The sequence below is a fragment of the Microcaecilia unicolor genome, chromosome 7, assembly GCF_901765095.1.
Source record: "Microcaecilia unicolor chromosome 7, aMicUni1.1, whole genome shotgun sequence".
Taxonomy (NCBI): domain Eukaryota; kingdom Metazoa; phylum Chordata; class Amphibia; order Gymnophiona; family Siphonopidae; genus Microcaecilia; species Microcaecilia unicolor.
This window is the reverse complement of record NC_044037.1, coordinates 125,688,146-125,703,836: the sequence shown is the minus strand read 5'-3', so window position 1 is coordinate 125,703,836 and position 15,691 is coordinate 125,688,146. Positions and strand designations below refer to the sequence as shown.

General features: G+C 42.3%; 1 protein-coding gene across 3 annotated transcripts in view; it reads right to left on the bottom strand.

The window, feature by feature from the left end:
* Positions 1-15,691, bottom strand: part of PATL2 (PAT1 homolog 2) — a 221,562-nt gene that overhangs the window by 105,293 nt on the left and 100,578 nt on the right. For 2 of the 3 annotated variants that reach the window (XM_030209546.1, XM_030209548.1), the window contains 4 exons: positions 5,809-5,978; positions 5,368-5,442; positions 4,813-4,954; positions 3,699-3,873 (listed from right to left, as the gene is read on the bottom strand). In XM_030209546.1, coding sequence (XP_030065406.1) covers positions 3,699-3,873; positions 4,813-4,954; positions 5,368-5,442; positions 5,809-5,978 — 562 coding nt within the window. The remainder of the gene's footprint in view (positions 1-3,698; positions 3,874-4,812; positions 4,955-5,367; positions 5,443-5,808; positions 5,979-15,691) is intronic. The other variant, XM_030209547.1, reaches the window with a different exon arrangement.

Genomic DNA, 15,691 nt, shown 5'->3' with positions numbered 1-15,691 from the left:
AATTAAACATTTACCACATTTCAGCCCTTGGTCCCAATCAAACAAACAATCAACAATTTAAACAGTGGTAACAGGTATAATTAGACCATTTCAGCAACTTCCGGTTCCTGGGTCAGCTACCGCTCTCTGAGCTATCAATTTTCAGACTTCGTCCACGTCCTCCTGATCTGTAAGCTCCACTATTGTCTCCAAGAAGCACCAGTTGCAATGTATCTGCAAAGTCTCTACCCGTGCTCCTTCACGCTGGTTCTTCAGCTACCAGGTCCCTCTTCACAAACTGCATGGCCTCTGCTGCCGAGGTGAATATGAACTGTTTCCCCTTGTGCCAGATCTTTAAACGGGCCGGGTAGAGCAAAGCAAATTGAATTTTTTTGGCAAATAGCTGTTGACACACCTCACGAAATGCTCTCCGTTGCGTGGAAACACCCGCCGAGAAGTCCTGGAAACAGCGCACAGTGTGATTATCATATTGTACAACTCCTGCCCTCCGAAAGGCTCTAAATATCTCCTGCTTATGAGCAAAATTGAGGACCTTGAAAATAACAATTCGGGGGCGTGGATCTTTCGGGTTTCCAGGTCCCAGCCGATGAGCACGTTCCACTCTTAAGGGCCCCGCTAGCGATTGTAATTGCAGAGTTTTTGGTAGCCAGGTCTCCAAGAAATCTTTCAACTCTAAATCTTTAATCGTTTCAGGCAGGCCTACCATTCGGATGTTACTCCTGCGAGCTCTGTTCTCCAGGTCTTCCAGCTTACTCTCCAGCTTGTCCACCTTGCTTTTCAAGTCAGTTTGCATTTTCTCCTGTTGTTGTACCTGGTCCTCTACATCGGAGAGCCGCTGTTTGTAGTGGGAAAACTCTGATTGGATGGTCTCCAGCTTATTATCGATACCTCCTAATTGTTCTGTTATCTTTTGGAGTTTTGTATCTACCGACGATCCCAGCATGGCAGAGACTTCCGCTGCCACCTCCGCCGCCCACGCAGAGCTGACTGACTTCGGGCCGTCTTCTTCTCTGTCCGCCATCTTTGCCTCTGCTGTGCGGGTTCGCGTGCCGTCTTTCTTCACCGGTTTCGCGGTCATCGCGCTCCACTACGACTCCGCTACACTTCTCAGCGAAGCCCCGGTCTTTTAGATCGCCGGCGGTGTATTTTACCGCTGTGTAGAGCGGCGAGGGTAAAGGTTTTAATTGTAAAAACGGCGCGGGAGAGGCAGGAGCTCAGCGCGACGACACCCGCTCTCTAGCCGCGCATCACGTGACCCTTGACCAATCCTATTTAATAGAATGCACCTCCAACATTCTGAAGCCGAGAAACCTCGTGTGGTTGGTCACTTCTGCTTGTGACGAACCCGGAAGTACGTGATATCAATTCAGGAGATGGATACAGAGAGCAGGAATGCCTCAGCCATGCAGTCAGCTTCAGAATGTTGGAGGTGCGTTTTATTATATAGGATGTCCATTACCGAGATGATTACAAGTGTGAAAAATCAAATCAGAAAATCAGCAAACTGCCATCCAACTATATGGAAATACAGAAAGGGCAATAATGTAATGACACAAATATACCCTTCAAATGGTATGAAAAAGGATTGAATTGTAATCTAGATAAAACATTGTGATAGAATAGAACCCATTAAAAAATTGTAAAAGCAGGCACATGCAGCTACTCATCCTTCCCTAAAACTTAGTGATTTCAGAATATTCTATTAAAATATAAAAATACTCACAGCAAGTACGGTGCAATTAAATATATGAAAAAGCTGCCTTTCCATTATCCAACATAAGCTCTTTGTTATATTTTGGAAACCAAGATGAAATAAAATAAGGCACAACAGTCATAGACATTAAAGGAGGCAGAAAGCTTTCACCAATTAAAAAAATCATTGCAAGGACAGAAGCAACTTCTACAATGAAATTTTTCTTATTAAGTATGGCACACAACTCTTAAAGATAAAGAAAAACTACTACTGTGCCTACATGGAGCTATTTCTGAAACTACAAACAATCAAAAATGACTCTGTTGTACCTTAAAAAGTTTTATGCTTATATCTTTTTCTATATATTTGTATATTTTATACTTTCATGGAGCTATATTATCAGAATATGTAATTGTTTATATTTGATTCTTTTAATATCTTACATTATTGTATTTTTATTTCTCTATTTATATTTTTAGACCTCTGACACAGGCAGTGGCTGAAATATGGTTCATGACTGGTCATTCTAATAAACTTTGTGGTGTGACTTTCAAGTAGACTCCTGTGATGGTTCTCTGCTGCTTGTGGCTAGCTCCTTGTCTTGCTTGTGTAGCATTGTTCTTGGTGTTTATCCACAGTTTCTATTAGAAAATAAGCTACCAGTATGCATATTCAAAAGTGGCTGTGTACTTTGCAGAAAAACACAGAGAGGGATAAACATACCTTGCCCCTCCTGGGAGACCCTCTAGTATCTTTCGCTTCCCACGCTGCCAGTGGGAGACTTTTTTTTTTTTTTTTTAGTAAGATGCATGAGCAAAGTAGGCTTGTGCTTCATGTGGATAACTTATGGATAACTTTCAAAGGCTAATTATCCACAGTTTCTATTAGAAAATAAGCTACCAGTATGCACATTCAAAAGTGGCTGTGTACTTTGCAGAAAAACACAGAGAGGGATAATTAGCCTTTGAAAGTTATCCAGAAGTTATCCATATGAAGCACAAGCCTACTTTGCTCTTATGCATCTTACAAAAAAAAAAAAAAAGTCTTCCACTGGCAGCATGGGAAGCGAAAGATACTAGAGGGTCTCCCAGGAGGGGCAAGGTATATTTGGCAACTTGGAACCCATACCTCCAAATTTTAAGTCCCCGAGGGCATAGCCATATTCTAAACAACATGCGATGGAGGGCATGCTCCTCGCGCATCAGATTGGTGGAGTGTTAGGCCTCAACAGCTTCTGGAAGGGGGGGCTGTTGGGAGGAGGATTTTGATGAGTGGGGACAGAGGTAATCTAGTTTTATGCTGTAATATAAAGGAGTCCTTTATAAAACGTGGTAACATTATAGTCAGCGATATTTTATATATAGGGTATAGTCGGGAAAGTAGTGGCTGTATGAGTTAAAGGTGTTGGTCTGTATCTCCATTGGAGAGTGCAACGTCTTGTAAAATAGAGGATGAAATGGTCCAGTGAGACAGTATGCTGTTGATGTCCAGGAAAATGATCTGTCAGTAGGCCCTACTCGGTAAAGGCTGAGGCGATGTTTAATGGTAAATGTGGAAAATGTAAATATATTAACCTCAAGAAGGGGGGTAGGGGATGGGGAAGGGGGTGGAGAAAAGGAAAAAACCTTGTTGATGAGAGTAATATTTTGTTTAGAGTTAGATGCTCAGGAGGTGTTTGCAACCTATTGTAAATGAAGCTTGTTGATTGTTTGTTTTGTGGACTCATCAATAAAAATGTTGAAACATAAAAAAAAATCTCCTCCACTCCAGTCTAAGTTAAAGAATGCACAGTGACTCAGGACTTGTGTTGGGAAAAATGCCAGTTGCCAGGGCTTCTTTTAACATAGCTAACAGTCATTACAATCAACCATGCAGCACTATGGTATCTTTTAAAAAATTTTGAATTTTATAAATAGAAGATTGGACTTCAAGTTACATTAAAAAAAGAAAAGGTAAAGTCAAGACAAACTGGATTGCAATCTCCTCTCCATACAGAAAAAATCACCACTTCTACTGCTGAATGTGGATCCCATATGCACCACACCCAGGATCACTGTACCAGATTCATAAGTCTCCACTTTCTGGATATAAGGCGTGACAAGTTTGGTGGGTTCCCGTTTGATGCGCTCTCCCAGGAGCTCCTCCTCTGACAGCTTGCGTTCCAGTTTCTCATAATAGGCCTAAAAGGGAATAGCGACTGCTCAATATGCAATACTGAGCCAAATATTAAGTCAACTTATAAAATGTCAAGAAAAGTAGGATCCATATCTACTCGTCAATAAATATTAAGGAATTGTTTTGAAGTCACAGTTGGTACCTTGTATTCATTTCATGTTTTATTACTTTGATGTTTTTATATTTTAATTTGAATGTTTTTATTGTAACCTGCCTAGAATAGTATGATAGTGTGGGATGTTTACTTATTTTAAAATAATAAATATCACACACATTTGGCACAGAACTAAATGCCAACTGAATTTCAGTTCTGATGCCAAAACCAGCCTGAAACTCGTATTTGGCCTTGTTTCGGTTTGGGCTGAAAATGGTAATGCATTTTCAGCTGGAACTGAAACTGTATGCTGGATTCCCTAGCTCTCCCTCCCTCTCGCCCCAACCCCGGGGCTTACTATGCATCCTCTGGTGCAGGAGCAATCCCCAGTTGCTCCTGTCCATGCTGTCTTGTTGCCAAAATGGCTATCGTGATCCCCAGTGGCAGCCATTTTGAGATTGGCGTCAGTAGCCATTTTGGCAACAGAGATGGCATGGACATGAGTGACTGGGGATTGCTCCTGCCCTGACTAGCCACGACCACCAGGGGCTTTATGGTAAGCTGGTGGGGGGGGGGGGGGGGGGGGGGGGGAGGCTCGCTCGGGAGCTGGGCTGAAATCAAAACTGAATTTACGGCCAAAATTAGCTACTCAGCTAAAACTGGGAAAAACAAAACACAGACACACACAACGGTTTTGGTTGCCCTCTACATAGAACACCTAAACAGTTATCCTGACCATTCTGGGCTTTGAATTCCTTTGTCACTCTGCACTAACAGACCACTTGCTAAATATTTCAACATGAACTGAGTAGACATGAGAAAGAAAACACCTAAACATCTCCTCTCTGACCTGATAATAGTAGTCATCTAGGTGTGGATTCTCACTTTGCAGTTGGATCATCTGCACTTTGATAACCCATTCCTTTTCACTAGGAGACATAAGACAGTTGTAAGGGTCAGTTCGGGCCTCCCAGTGCTTCCAGGAAGAATGCCTGAAACAAAGAGAATCATCTCATGAGATAGCTAGTTGTAGTTATAAGTTATTTATATATGTATATTCACTTGTACAAAGAGAGGTGACTTAGGTGGTGAGAGCAATGGGCTGTGAACCAGGGTTCAAAAATCTCACTTCTCCTAAGAACAGACATACTGGGTCAGACCAATGGTCCATCTAGCCCAGTATCCTATTTCTAACAGTGGCAAATCCAGGCCACAAGTACCTGGCAGAAACCCAACTGCAATTACTTGTGACCTCAGTAAAGTTACTTTCTCCTGCTGCCTCAGGTTCTCAGATTGTGAACTCTTTTAGGTAGGAATATTTGTATATGAAAATTTTATGAAGTAATTTGTGCTAGAATTAGAAAGACAGCTATAAATAAAAAATTATAAGTTCTGGTTCAGTTACCTGGATGTTCTCTGTCGTCGCTGGCTCAGGATCCTCCGATGCTGGGGGTGCAGCTGGGTCACATGATCAGGGACCCTGGGAGGCCAGAGAGAAAAGAGGAAGTAGGGAGATCAAATTCAAATTTGTAGAACCCAGTAAGAACCTTGACAATCTATCTGAAGCACTGGTTTTTCAATTGGCTTACAAAGTATATGAATGATATGATTGCTAAATCTAAACAAATTAAAAATAAATTATTTCAAAAGATACCTAATCTTGAGGAGCATCGGAAAGAATCTTAATTGAGCTGTATGACGTTAACAGATTACCCTCTTTTACTTGTATGTATTTGTGAAATATGAAGCAAGTCAAGGAATCAGAACTCTCTCAAAGTCAGGTTCCCTTCCCACCAGTTAGGGCAGGAATATATATCCCTATTCTTTGGGGCTTCTTCTCCTTTACCTGAATCTTTGCAGTGTTCTTGCAAATGGACTGTACAAAGGAGAGAGACTTGGATTAGGGGACAAGGTCCCAAACTGCATGTGAGCCATTTTAGGAGCCATGGTCCGTGTGGGGGTACTGATGTTAGGCGACAATGATCGAAAGGGCGTCCGAGGCATAAAACCTGGAGACTGAAATAAGAAGGTGTTATAGCAAAAGGGCTTTAAAAAAAAAACAACACACACAGTTGCCAATGTATTTCCATCATTTTTTTGCAGTATGTCCAACTAAAATTACCCGCTCACTTCTAGCAGTTCTAACAATATAGTGAAGGTATTCACCTATACCAGGTGTTCTAAGGACAGCAGGACATTCTCGCATATAGGCGACATCATCAACGGAGCCTGGTACAGTGATACTTCCCAGCTTAATTTCTAGAAGCCTTTGGAAGCATGCCACTGTGCATACATGTGCCTTTCGGCCCACCATCACTGTATGGGACAAGGGTAGTCTAACAGAATAGATGATAGAATTCAACACCTAGAGAAGGTGGGTGGGTATGTGAGACTATGTCTTGCTGTCCTCAGAACACTTGCTACAGGTAACAACTTTCTACAAGGACAAACAAGTCAACCTTGCATATGGGAATCCCTAGCTACCAGGCTACCTGAAATTTAAAAAAGGGGAAGAAAAAAAAAATGAAGCCTGAACAGATAAAAGCAACAAATTTATTTTTTTTGGATAGCTTGGTACAGAAAAAAAAATAGGCCGGAGGGTGGGAAGAGAAAGGGGGTGGAGTTGGATTCTAGACCCCAAATAAATTCTAAAGGACTTCCTGACCAAACTGGCTTTCACGGCAGGAATCCTGTTCTAAACTATAATGAGATGGTCATTGGTCCACACATTCACATGTTGCAGCCTTACAAAATCTTCTCTATGGAGGAAGATCACAGCTGGGCCACCAACTCAGACATGGCTAACACTTTGAGCTGTGACATGACCCTTCAGGGTCAGCCTAGCCTGAGGGTATGCAAAGGAGATGCAGTCTATAGGCCAACTGGATAGTGTGTGTTTACTGATAGCAGCCCCCATCCTGTTGAGGGTCAAAAAAAACAAAAAAGCTGGGTGCAGGGCCGGCCTTAGCAATTGCGGGGCCCTGTGCAGACCAGTTCAGTGGGACCCCCCAGTCCCACCTAGCCCCACCCCTTGTTAACAAGATGTGTTACATAAGTACATAAGCACTGCCACGCTGGGAAAAGACCAAAGGTCCATCAAGCCCAGCACTCTGTCTCCGACAGTGGCCAATCCAGGCCCCAAGAACCTGGCAAAAACCCAAAATTTAATAACGATCATGGACTTTTCCTTCAGGAATCTGTCCAGACCCCCTTTAAACTCAGCAAGGCCAGCTGCTGTGACTACCTTCTCCGGCAATGAGTTCCAGAGTCTAACCACACGCTGAGTAAAGAAAAACTTTCTCCAATTTGTTTTAAACCTGCCACATTCTAATTTCATCTTGTGTCCCCTAATTCTATTAATGTTAGAAAGCGTAAACAAACGCTTCACATCTGTCCCGCTCTACCCCACTCATTATTTTGTAGACCTCTATCATATCACCCCTCAGCCGCCTTTTCTCCAGGCTAAAGAGTCCTAGCCATCTTAACCTTTCCTCATAAGGTAGTCGTCCCATCCCTTTTATCATTTTCGTCGCCCTTCTCTGCACCTTCTCCAATTCCTTTATATCTTTTTTGAGATGAGGCGACCAGAACTGAACACAATACTCCAGGTGCGGTCGCACCATGGAGCGATATAACAGCATTATAACATCCTCATGCTTGTTTTCCATCCCTTTTCTAATAATACTCAACATTCTGTTCGCCTTCTTAGCCGCCGCAGCACATTGAGCGGAAGATTTCAACGTTCTATCCACGATGACTCCCAGATCCCTTTCTCGGTCCGTAACTCCTAAAGCGGAACCTTGCATGACATAGCCGTAATTCGGGTTCCTCCTTCCCACGTGCATCACTTTGCACTTGTCAACGTTGAACTTCATGTGCCATTTGGACGCCCAATCTCCCAGTCTCACGAGGTCCTCTTGCAATCTTTCACACTCCTCCCGCGACGAGACGACCCTGGATAACTTTGTGTCATCTGCGAATTTAATTACCTCACTAGTTACTCCCATCTCAAGGTCATTTATGAATATGTAAAAAATGTTTTAAACATTTTTTTTTTAATTTCAAATCAAGCAAAACTTGTACAGAAAAACTAATTTAAATATGTACAATGCTATCATAGGAAGCTTTTGGGTTTTAAAAGCAAAACCATGTCCATGTAAGAAACCTGTCGTTTCTTTCTCTATAACATTAACGAAATCCATCCCTTCATCTCTGAGCATTCTGCCAGAACCCTTATCCACACTATCACCTCTTGTCTTGATTATTGTAACCTGCTTCTCACCAGCCTCCCTCTTAGCCATCTCTCTCCTCTTCAATCAGTCCAAAACTCTGCTGCGTGACTCGTTTTCCGCCAAAGTTGCTATGCACACATTAGCCCCCTCCTTAATTCACTTCACTGGCTCCCTATTTCCATATTCAGTTCAAGCTTCTCTTATTGACCTATAAGTGTATTCAGTCTGCCGCTCCCCAATACCTCTCCACTCTCGTCTCTCCCTACGCCCCTCCTTGGGTACTCCGTTCTGTAGGTAAATCTCTCTTATCCATCCCCTTCTCCTCTACTGTTAATTCTAGACTCCGTTCCTTTTGTCTTGCTGCACCTCATGCTTGGAATAGACTTCCCGAGCCTGTGCATCTAGCCCCATCTTTGGCCGTTTCCAAGTCCAAACTTAAAGCCCACCTCTTTACCACTGCTTTTGACTCCTAACCACTACTCACTTGCCCTGTCCTTTATCCTCACCTATTTATCCCCTTACCCTTAATTGTTCTGTTTACCTGTCTTATCTAGATTGTAAGCTCTTTGAGCAGGGACTGTCTTTTTTGTGTATGGTGTACAGCGCTGCGTATGCCTTGTAGCGCTATAGAAACGATAAATAGTAGTAGTATAAATGAATTAAAACAAATCCCCGTAATATGTAATACTTGGTAGCAATTATGAAACAGTGATTGCATATTCACATAGCAAGCAGCCTGACTACTACTACTACTATTTAGCATTTCTATAGCGCTACAAGGCATAAGCAGCGCTGCACAAACATAGAAGAAAGACAGTCCCTGCTCAAAAAGCTTACAATCTAATAGACAAAAAATAAAGTAAGCAAATCAAATCAATTATTGTGTACAGGAAGGAGGAGGGTAGGTGGAGGCAGGTGGTTACAAGTGGTTAAGAGTCAAAAGCAATGTTAAAGAGGTGGGCTTTCAGTCTAGATTTAAAGGTGGCCAAGGAAGGGGCAAGACGTAGGGGCTCAGGAAGTTTATTCCAGGCGTAGGGTGCAGCGAGAAAGAAAGCGCGAAGTCTGGAGTTGGCAGTAGTGGAGAAGGGAACAGATAAGAAGGATTTATCCATGGAGCGGAGTGCACGGGAAGGGGTGTAGGGAAGGACGAGTGTGGAGAGATACTGGGGAGCAGCAGAGTGAGTACATTTATAGGTTAGTAGAAGAAGTTTGAACAGGATGCAAAAACGGATAGGGAGCCAGTGAAGCGACTTGAGGAGAGGGGTAGTATGAGTAAAGCGACCCTGGCAGAAGACGAAACGGGCAGCAGAGTTTTGAACTGATTGGAGAGGGGAGAGGTGACTAAGTGGGAGGCCAGCAAGAAGCAGATTGCAGTAGTCTAAATGAGAGGTGAGCCTGAGCCAACAGATTTATTTTAAATGTGCCAACATTGTCCAGTTCAGCACGCTATTAGCAGCCAAGTTCATACAAAGTTAATTATGTTCAGTGGAAAATAAATCTGGACAGTTCTGCATGAAGGAAACCCTTCACTCATTAATAAATACCTTCTCTGTGAAATAGTAACAATAAAAAAAGGCAAGTGCATTTTTATAACATACCACTGCATTTCATAAAGCAAAAGGAGCAAGTTCCAACATGCCATCTTTTTTTCTTTTGATGTAGACAAAGGGAAAAAAAAAAGATTTTAAATGCTCCCAGGTTTCAATCTAATTCATGTTTAATGTGGGACAAAATGCCATAAATAAGTAAATAAATAGATGGATAGAAACTCTGAATGTCTGATGTCTGTTTAGTGGCCCTTTTCCAGGAGAAATAAAATCTCTGCACGAATATAATAGTACTAGGGTGACCCTTTAACCATCCCCTCCAAACGACACAGATATTACCTTGATTTTTTTCTTTTACAGTATCCTCCTCTCCCCTTTAACCAGCCCCTCCAAACGACAGATATTACCTTGATTTTTTTTTTTACAGTAGCTTTTTTTTTTTTTTTTTTTACAGTATCCTTGTCCTCCCTATCCCTCCCTCCCACCAACCTACCTACCCCAGACCTACTCCCCAATTCCCCAAGCCACAGGGCGCCCTCCCAGCACATACCTGAAGCCACCCTGGTGGTCTAGTGGAGACAGGATGGATGACACCAAACAAACTTCTTCTACTGGACTCAGAAAAAAGTTCACAGCAAGAGTTTATTCTTAAAAAACTGGACTTGACACGAGTCGTGTTTCGGCCGTTCAGGCCTGCCTCAGGAGTCCCTGTATGGCAAAGTGCTATTGGTTCTCATAAGGAGAGTCTTGTGCAAACACTGGATTTCTCTAACAACACCTTTCATGCTCCGAGAACAATGATGTTCACATTCTCATCAAGAAGCTCAGAAGTTTTCTTTCTCCATTTTCCTAAGGTGTTAGAGAAATCCAGTGTTTGCACAAGACTCTCCTTATGAGAACCAATAGCACTTTGCCATACAGGGACTCCTGAGGCAGGCCTGAACGGCCAAAACACTACTCGTGTCAAGTTCAGTTTTTTTAAGAATAAACTCTTGCTGTGAACTTTTTTCTGAGTCCAGTAGAAGCTTGTTTGGCGTCATCCATCTTGTCACCTTTGCTGTGTTCTTTTCTTGGTTTTTCCATTGCGGAGGTCCGCTTTCTTCTGTATTTGCTGGTCTAGTGGAGTCTTCAGGGCAGGAAAGATCCCCAGTCTTTCCTGCCCGCTGCTGGCACCAACCCTCTTGCTGCCACATCTTCTTTAAAATGGATGCCGAGCTTCCAATGGTGGCCTTGCAAGACTTCAGAGGAAGTCTTGAGAGGCCGCCACTGGAAGTCTCGGCAACCATTTTTAAAGAGCAATGTGGCAACAAGGGGTCAGTGCTGGCAGCAGGCAGGAAAGACTGGGGATCTTTCCTGCCCCGAAGGCTCCGCTACACCACCAGGGTGGCTTCAGGTATGTGCTGAAAGAGCACCCTGTGGCTCGGGGGAGGGGAGGCAAAGAGTCAGATCGCAGCAATGGTGGGGAGTGGGAAGAAGCACCACGGGGCCCTGTGCAACTGCCCCTGTCACCCCTGCCTAAGACTGGCCCTGGCTGGATGGACTATCTATGTGCTTTAGTCTGCTCCAGATAGAAGGCCAAAGCATTTTTTGCAGTCAAAGTGTGCAGTACGCTTTCCTCAAAGATGGGCATAAAGTTTTGGAAAAAATGGTGAAAAACAATTGCCTAGTTTATTTATTTATTGCATTTTTATCCCACATTTTCCCATCTGTTTGCAAGCTCAATGTGGCTACATTATGCCATAATGACAAGCACCATTACCGAAAGGAGAGGTACAAGGATATTATTTAATTTAAAGTAGCGAGATATAAAATCAATTAGAAATAAAAAAGATATATAAATCGTTTCAGGTGTAAGAGAACTAAGGTAATATGTAACATTCAAAAAGGACATTTTGATTATAGTGAATAGAAATCAAACAAAATAAAACATGGAAAAGAAAATAAGATGATACCATTTTTATTGGACATAACTTAATACATTTCTTGATTAGCTTTCGAAGGTTGCCCTGCTTCGTCAGATCGGAAATAAGCAAATGTGGTAGCAGATAGTATATATAAGTGAAACATCCAAGCATTACTTTGACAGTCTGACAGGGTGGGAGGTATGCATGGGGACATCAAAGCATTTCATTGATATTCTAACAGGATGGGTGTGGGTAGGTGGGAGGAGGGTGATAAACAGAGAAATACAATTTTATGGTTTATAATGGGCTAGAAAACCCAGATCCATGTTAAGTCCTGTCTTTTGGGTGTCAAAATATTCAATCATTCTGACTTCAAAGGTCTTACGTTCCTGTATTGTTTTAAAGTTACCTTTCAGGATTCTAACTATGAAATCACTGGTGCAGTGTCCTGGTCTTGTAAAATGCTGGCCCACCAGGGTGGGAACCTGACTGGCACCGGCTATCTTCATGTGATGTCTATGCAGATTGAATCTTGTCTTAAGCATCTGGCCTGTTTCTCCAATATAGCATCCTTCATTACATTTTTACACTGAATGATATATACCACATTGGAAGATGAGCATGTGAAAGATTCCTTTATGTTGAATATTTTTCCTTTGTGAATGACAGTGGGGTCCTGTGAAATGTTTTGGCATAGCTTGCAGCTGGATATATTACAGGGAAATGTGCCCTTCTTTTCCTTTTCAGTCTGTGTTGGGAGTTTACTTCTGATTAGCTTGTGTTTTAAGTTGGGTGGCTGTCGGAAGGCAAGCACTGGTGGGGATGGGACTATCTCTTTCAGTAATTCATCTTCCTGGAGTAGAGGCTGTAGGTCTCTTATGATTTTTCCTCAGTTTCTCCAGCTCTGGGTTGTATGTTACTACAAGGGGGATTCTGTCTGTGGCTTTTTTTTTCTTTGTACTGTAGCAGATTTTCCCTGGGTGATTTGAGGGAGGAGGCAATATTCTTGGAGATTATTTTGGGGTTGTAGCCTTTCTGTTTGAAGGATGCAGTCAGGGTTTCAATGTGTCTGTCTCTATCCCTTAGGTCCGAGCAGATACGGTGGTATCTTGTGGATTGGCTGTAAATAATGGATATTTTTGTATGTGAAGGATGGAAGCTGGAATTGTGGAGGTAGCTGCATCTGTCTGTGGGTTTCTTGTATATAGATGTTTGTATACAGCCATCACTGATTGAGACTGTGGTGTCCAAAAAATTGACTTTTTCTGGGGAGTAGTCAATTTTGAATCTGATTGTCGGATGGTATGTATTGAAGGAATAATAAAATTGTTTCAGAGTTTCTTCCCCTTCCGTCCAAATCATAAAAATGTCATCGATGTACCGGTAGTATTTTAGAGGTTAGGTTTGGCATGTATTCAGAAATGTCTCTTCCAGCTCAGCCATAAAAAGGTTGGCATATTGGGGTGCTGTCCTGGTCCATCACAGTGCCCATTATTTGTAGATATATATCATTGTTAAAGCGGAAGTAGTTGTGAGTTAAAATAAATTTGATTAATTTTGAAATAGTTTCTGGTGAGTATTGATGGTCCAGTGTGGATGTTTTCAGGAGTCTCCCAAATGCAGCTATGCCATCCGCATGTGGAATGTTGCTGTATAGTGTTTGGTGGTAATTGCTTGATATTTTTCAATTTATTCAGAAAGTTTGTGGTGTCTTGTATGAAGCTGTTAGTTTTGTGTACGAGAGGTTTCAGAATTCCCTCTATGAATCCAGATATTTCCTCCGTGAGTGTGCCAATACCTGATATTTTTTTTATTTTTGTTACATTTGTACCCCGCGCTTTCCCACTCATGGCAGGCTCAATGCGGCTTACATGGGGCAATGGAGGGTTAAGTGACTTGCCCAGAGTCACAGGGAGCTGCCTGTGCCTGAAGGGGGAATTGAACTCAGTTCCTCAGGACCAGAGTCCACCACCCTAACCACTAGGCCACTCCTCCACTCCATGATTGGTCTGCCAGGGTTTCCAGGTTTGTAGACTTTGGGTAGCATGTAGAATGTGCCCACAGAAGGCTGGTTTGGTATGAGTTTCTTCAGATGAGGTTGCGCTTGTGTAGGAAATGTTTTGATAAGGTCTTTTAGTTGTTTTGTATAGTCCTGTGTGAGGTCTTCACTTAGTTTCCTGTAGTATTTATTGTCTGAGAGCTGTCTGTGCTGTGTGGCTACCACACCTCTCTGATTATAGTGAACAAATAGCATAGTGAATACATTGAACAAATAGTAAGAGAGCACAGATAACTTGTTCAGGTAAAAAGTTTTAGTGTCAGTTCAATTATGAAGGACCTTTGTGATAAGTCTCATTAAACAAGTTGGTTTTTAGTAATTTCTGGAAGGTGCTTCGTTTTTATGGCTTTTGGTAATGCATTCCATGCTTGCATGCAGGCGTAGGAGAAGCTAGATGCATATATCGATTTATATTTGAGTCCTTTGCAATTGGGGTAGTGGAGGTACAAAAAAAGTACGTGATGATTTTTTTTGTGTTCCTTGCTAGTAGATCTACAAGGTCAAACATATAGTCCAACACCACCTTAGGAAGGAACCTAGGATGAATGTGAAGAACTGATCTGTTATGATGAAAGTCTTGTGTAAGATGGATAAGCTACTAGAGCCTGGAGCTCACTGACCCTGATGGCTGAAGTGACTGCCACCAAAAGCATGACCTTCCAAGTAAGGTACTTCAAATGGCAAAGATCAAGTGGCTTAAAAGGAGCTTTCATCAGCTGGGTGAGAACCTCATTGAGATTTCATCACACTGTGGGGGGTTTGACTGGCCACAGCAAACCCTTCATGAAGCAAACAACTACAGGTTGTACAGAGATGGGCTTACCCTCTACATGATGATGGTTGGTTTTAAGTTCAAACTCAGAAAGGTATAGAAGGCTTTTAAGCAGTTTTTATGTACAAAAACAAAGGATCTAGGGCTTTGTCCTCACACCAGATTACAAACCTCCTCTACTTAATTATATAACCTCTTAGTGGAATCTTTCCTTGAAGCAAGCAGGACATGAGAGTCGCCCTCATGCAGTTGAAGAGAGTCCAACATCCAAGCTGTAAGAGCTAGGAACTGGAGATTGGGATGCAGAAGGGATCCTGAGTTATGAGAGTCTGAAAACACTCTAGTCTCCACAGGTCTCTGAAGGCTAATTCCAGAACTAGATGGAACCAGAATTACAAGTGGACCTTACAAGACTGGGAGACTGGGCGTCTAAATGGCAGATGACGTTTAATGTGAGCAAGTGCAAAGTGATGCATGTGGAAAAGAGGAACCCAAATTATAGCTATGTCATGCAAGGTTCCACGTTAGGAGTCACGGACTAAGAAAGGGATCTAGGTGTCGTCGTTGATGATATGTTGAAACCTTCTCCTCAGTGTGTGCTTCTGCGGCTAAGAAAGCAAATAGAATGTTAGGTATTATTAGGAAAGGATTGGAAAACAAAAATGAGGATCTTATAATGCCTTTGTATTGCTCCATGGTGCTACTGCACCTCAAATATTGTGTTTAATTCTGGTCGCCGCATCTCAAAAAAGATATAGTGGAATTAGAAAAGGTGCAGAGAAGGGCGATGAAAATGATAAAGGGGATGGGACGACTTCCCTAATAGGAAAGACTAAAGCGGCTAGGGCTCTTCAGCTTGGAGAAAAGACGGCTGAGGGGAGATATCATAGAGGTCTATAAAATAATGAGTGAACAGGTAGATGTGAAGCGTCTGTTCACGCTTTCCAAAAATACTAGGACTAGGGGGCATGCGATGAAGCTACAATGTAGTAAATTTAAAACGAAATCGGAGAAAATGTTTCTTCACTCAACATGTAATTAAACTCTGGAATTCGTTGCCAGAGAGTGTGGTAAAGGCAGTTAGTTTAGCGGAGTTTTAAAAAGGTTTGGACGGCTTCCTAAAGGAAAAGTCCATAGACCGTTATTAAATGGACTTGGGGAAAATCCACTATTTCTGGGATAAGCAGTATAAAATGTTATGTACATTTTTGGGAT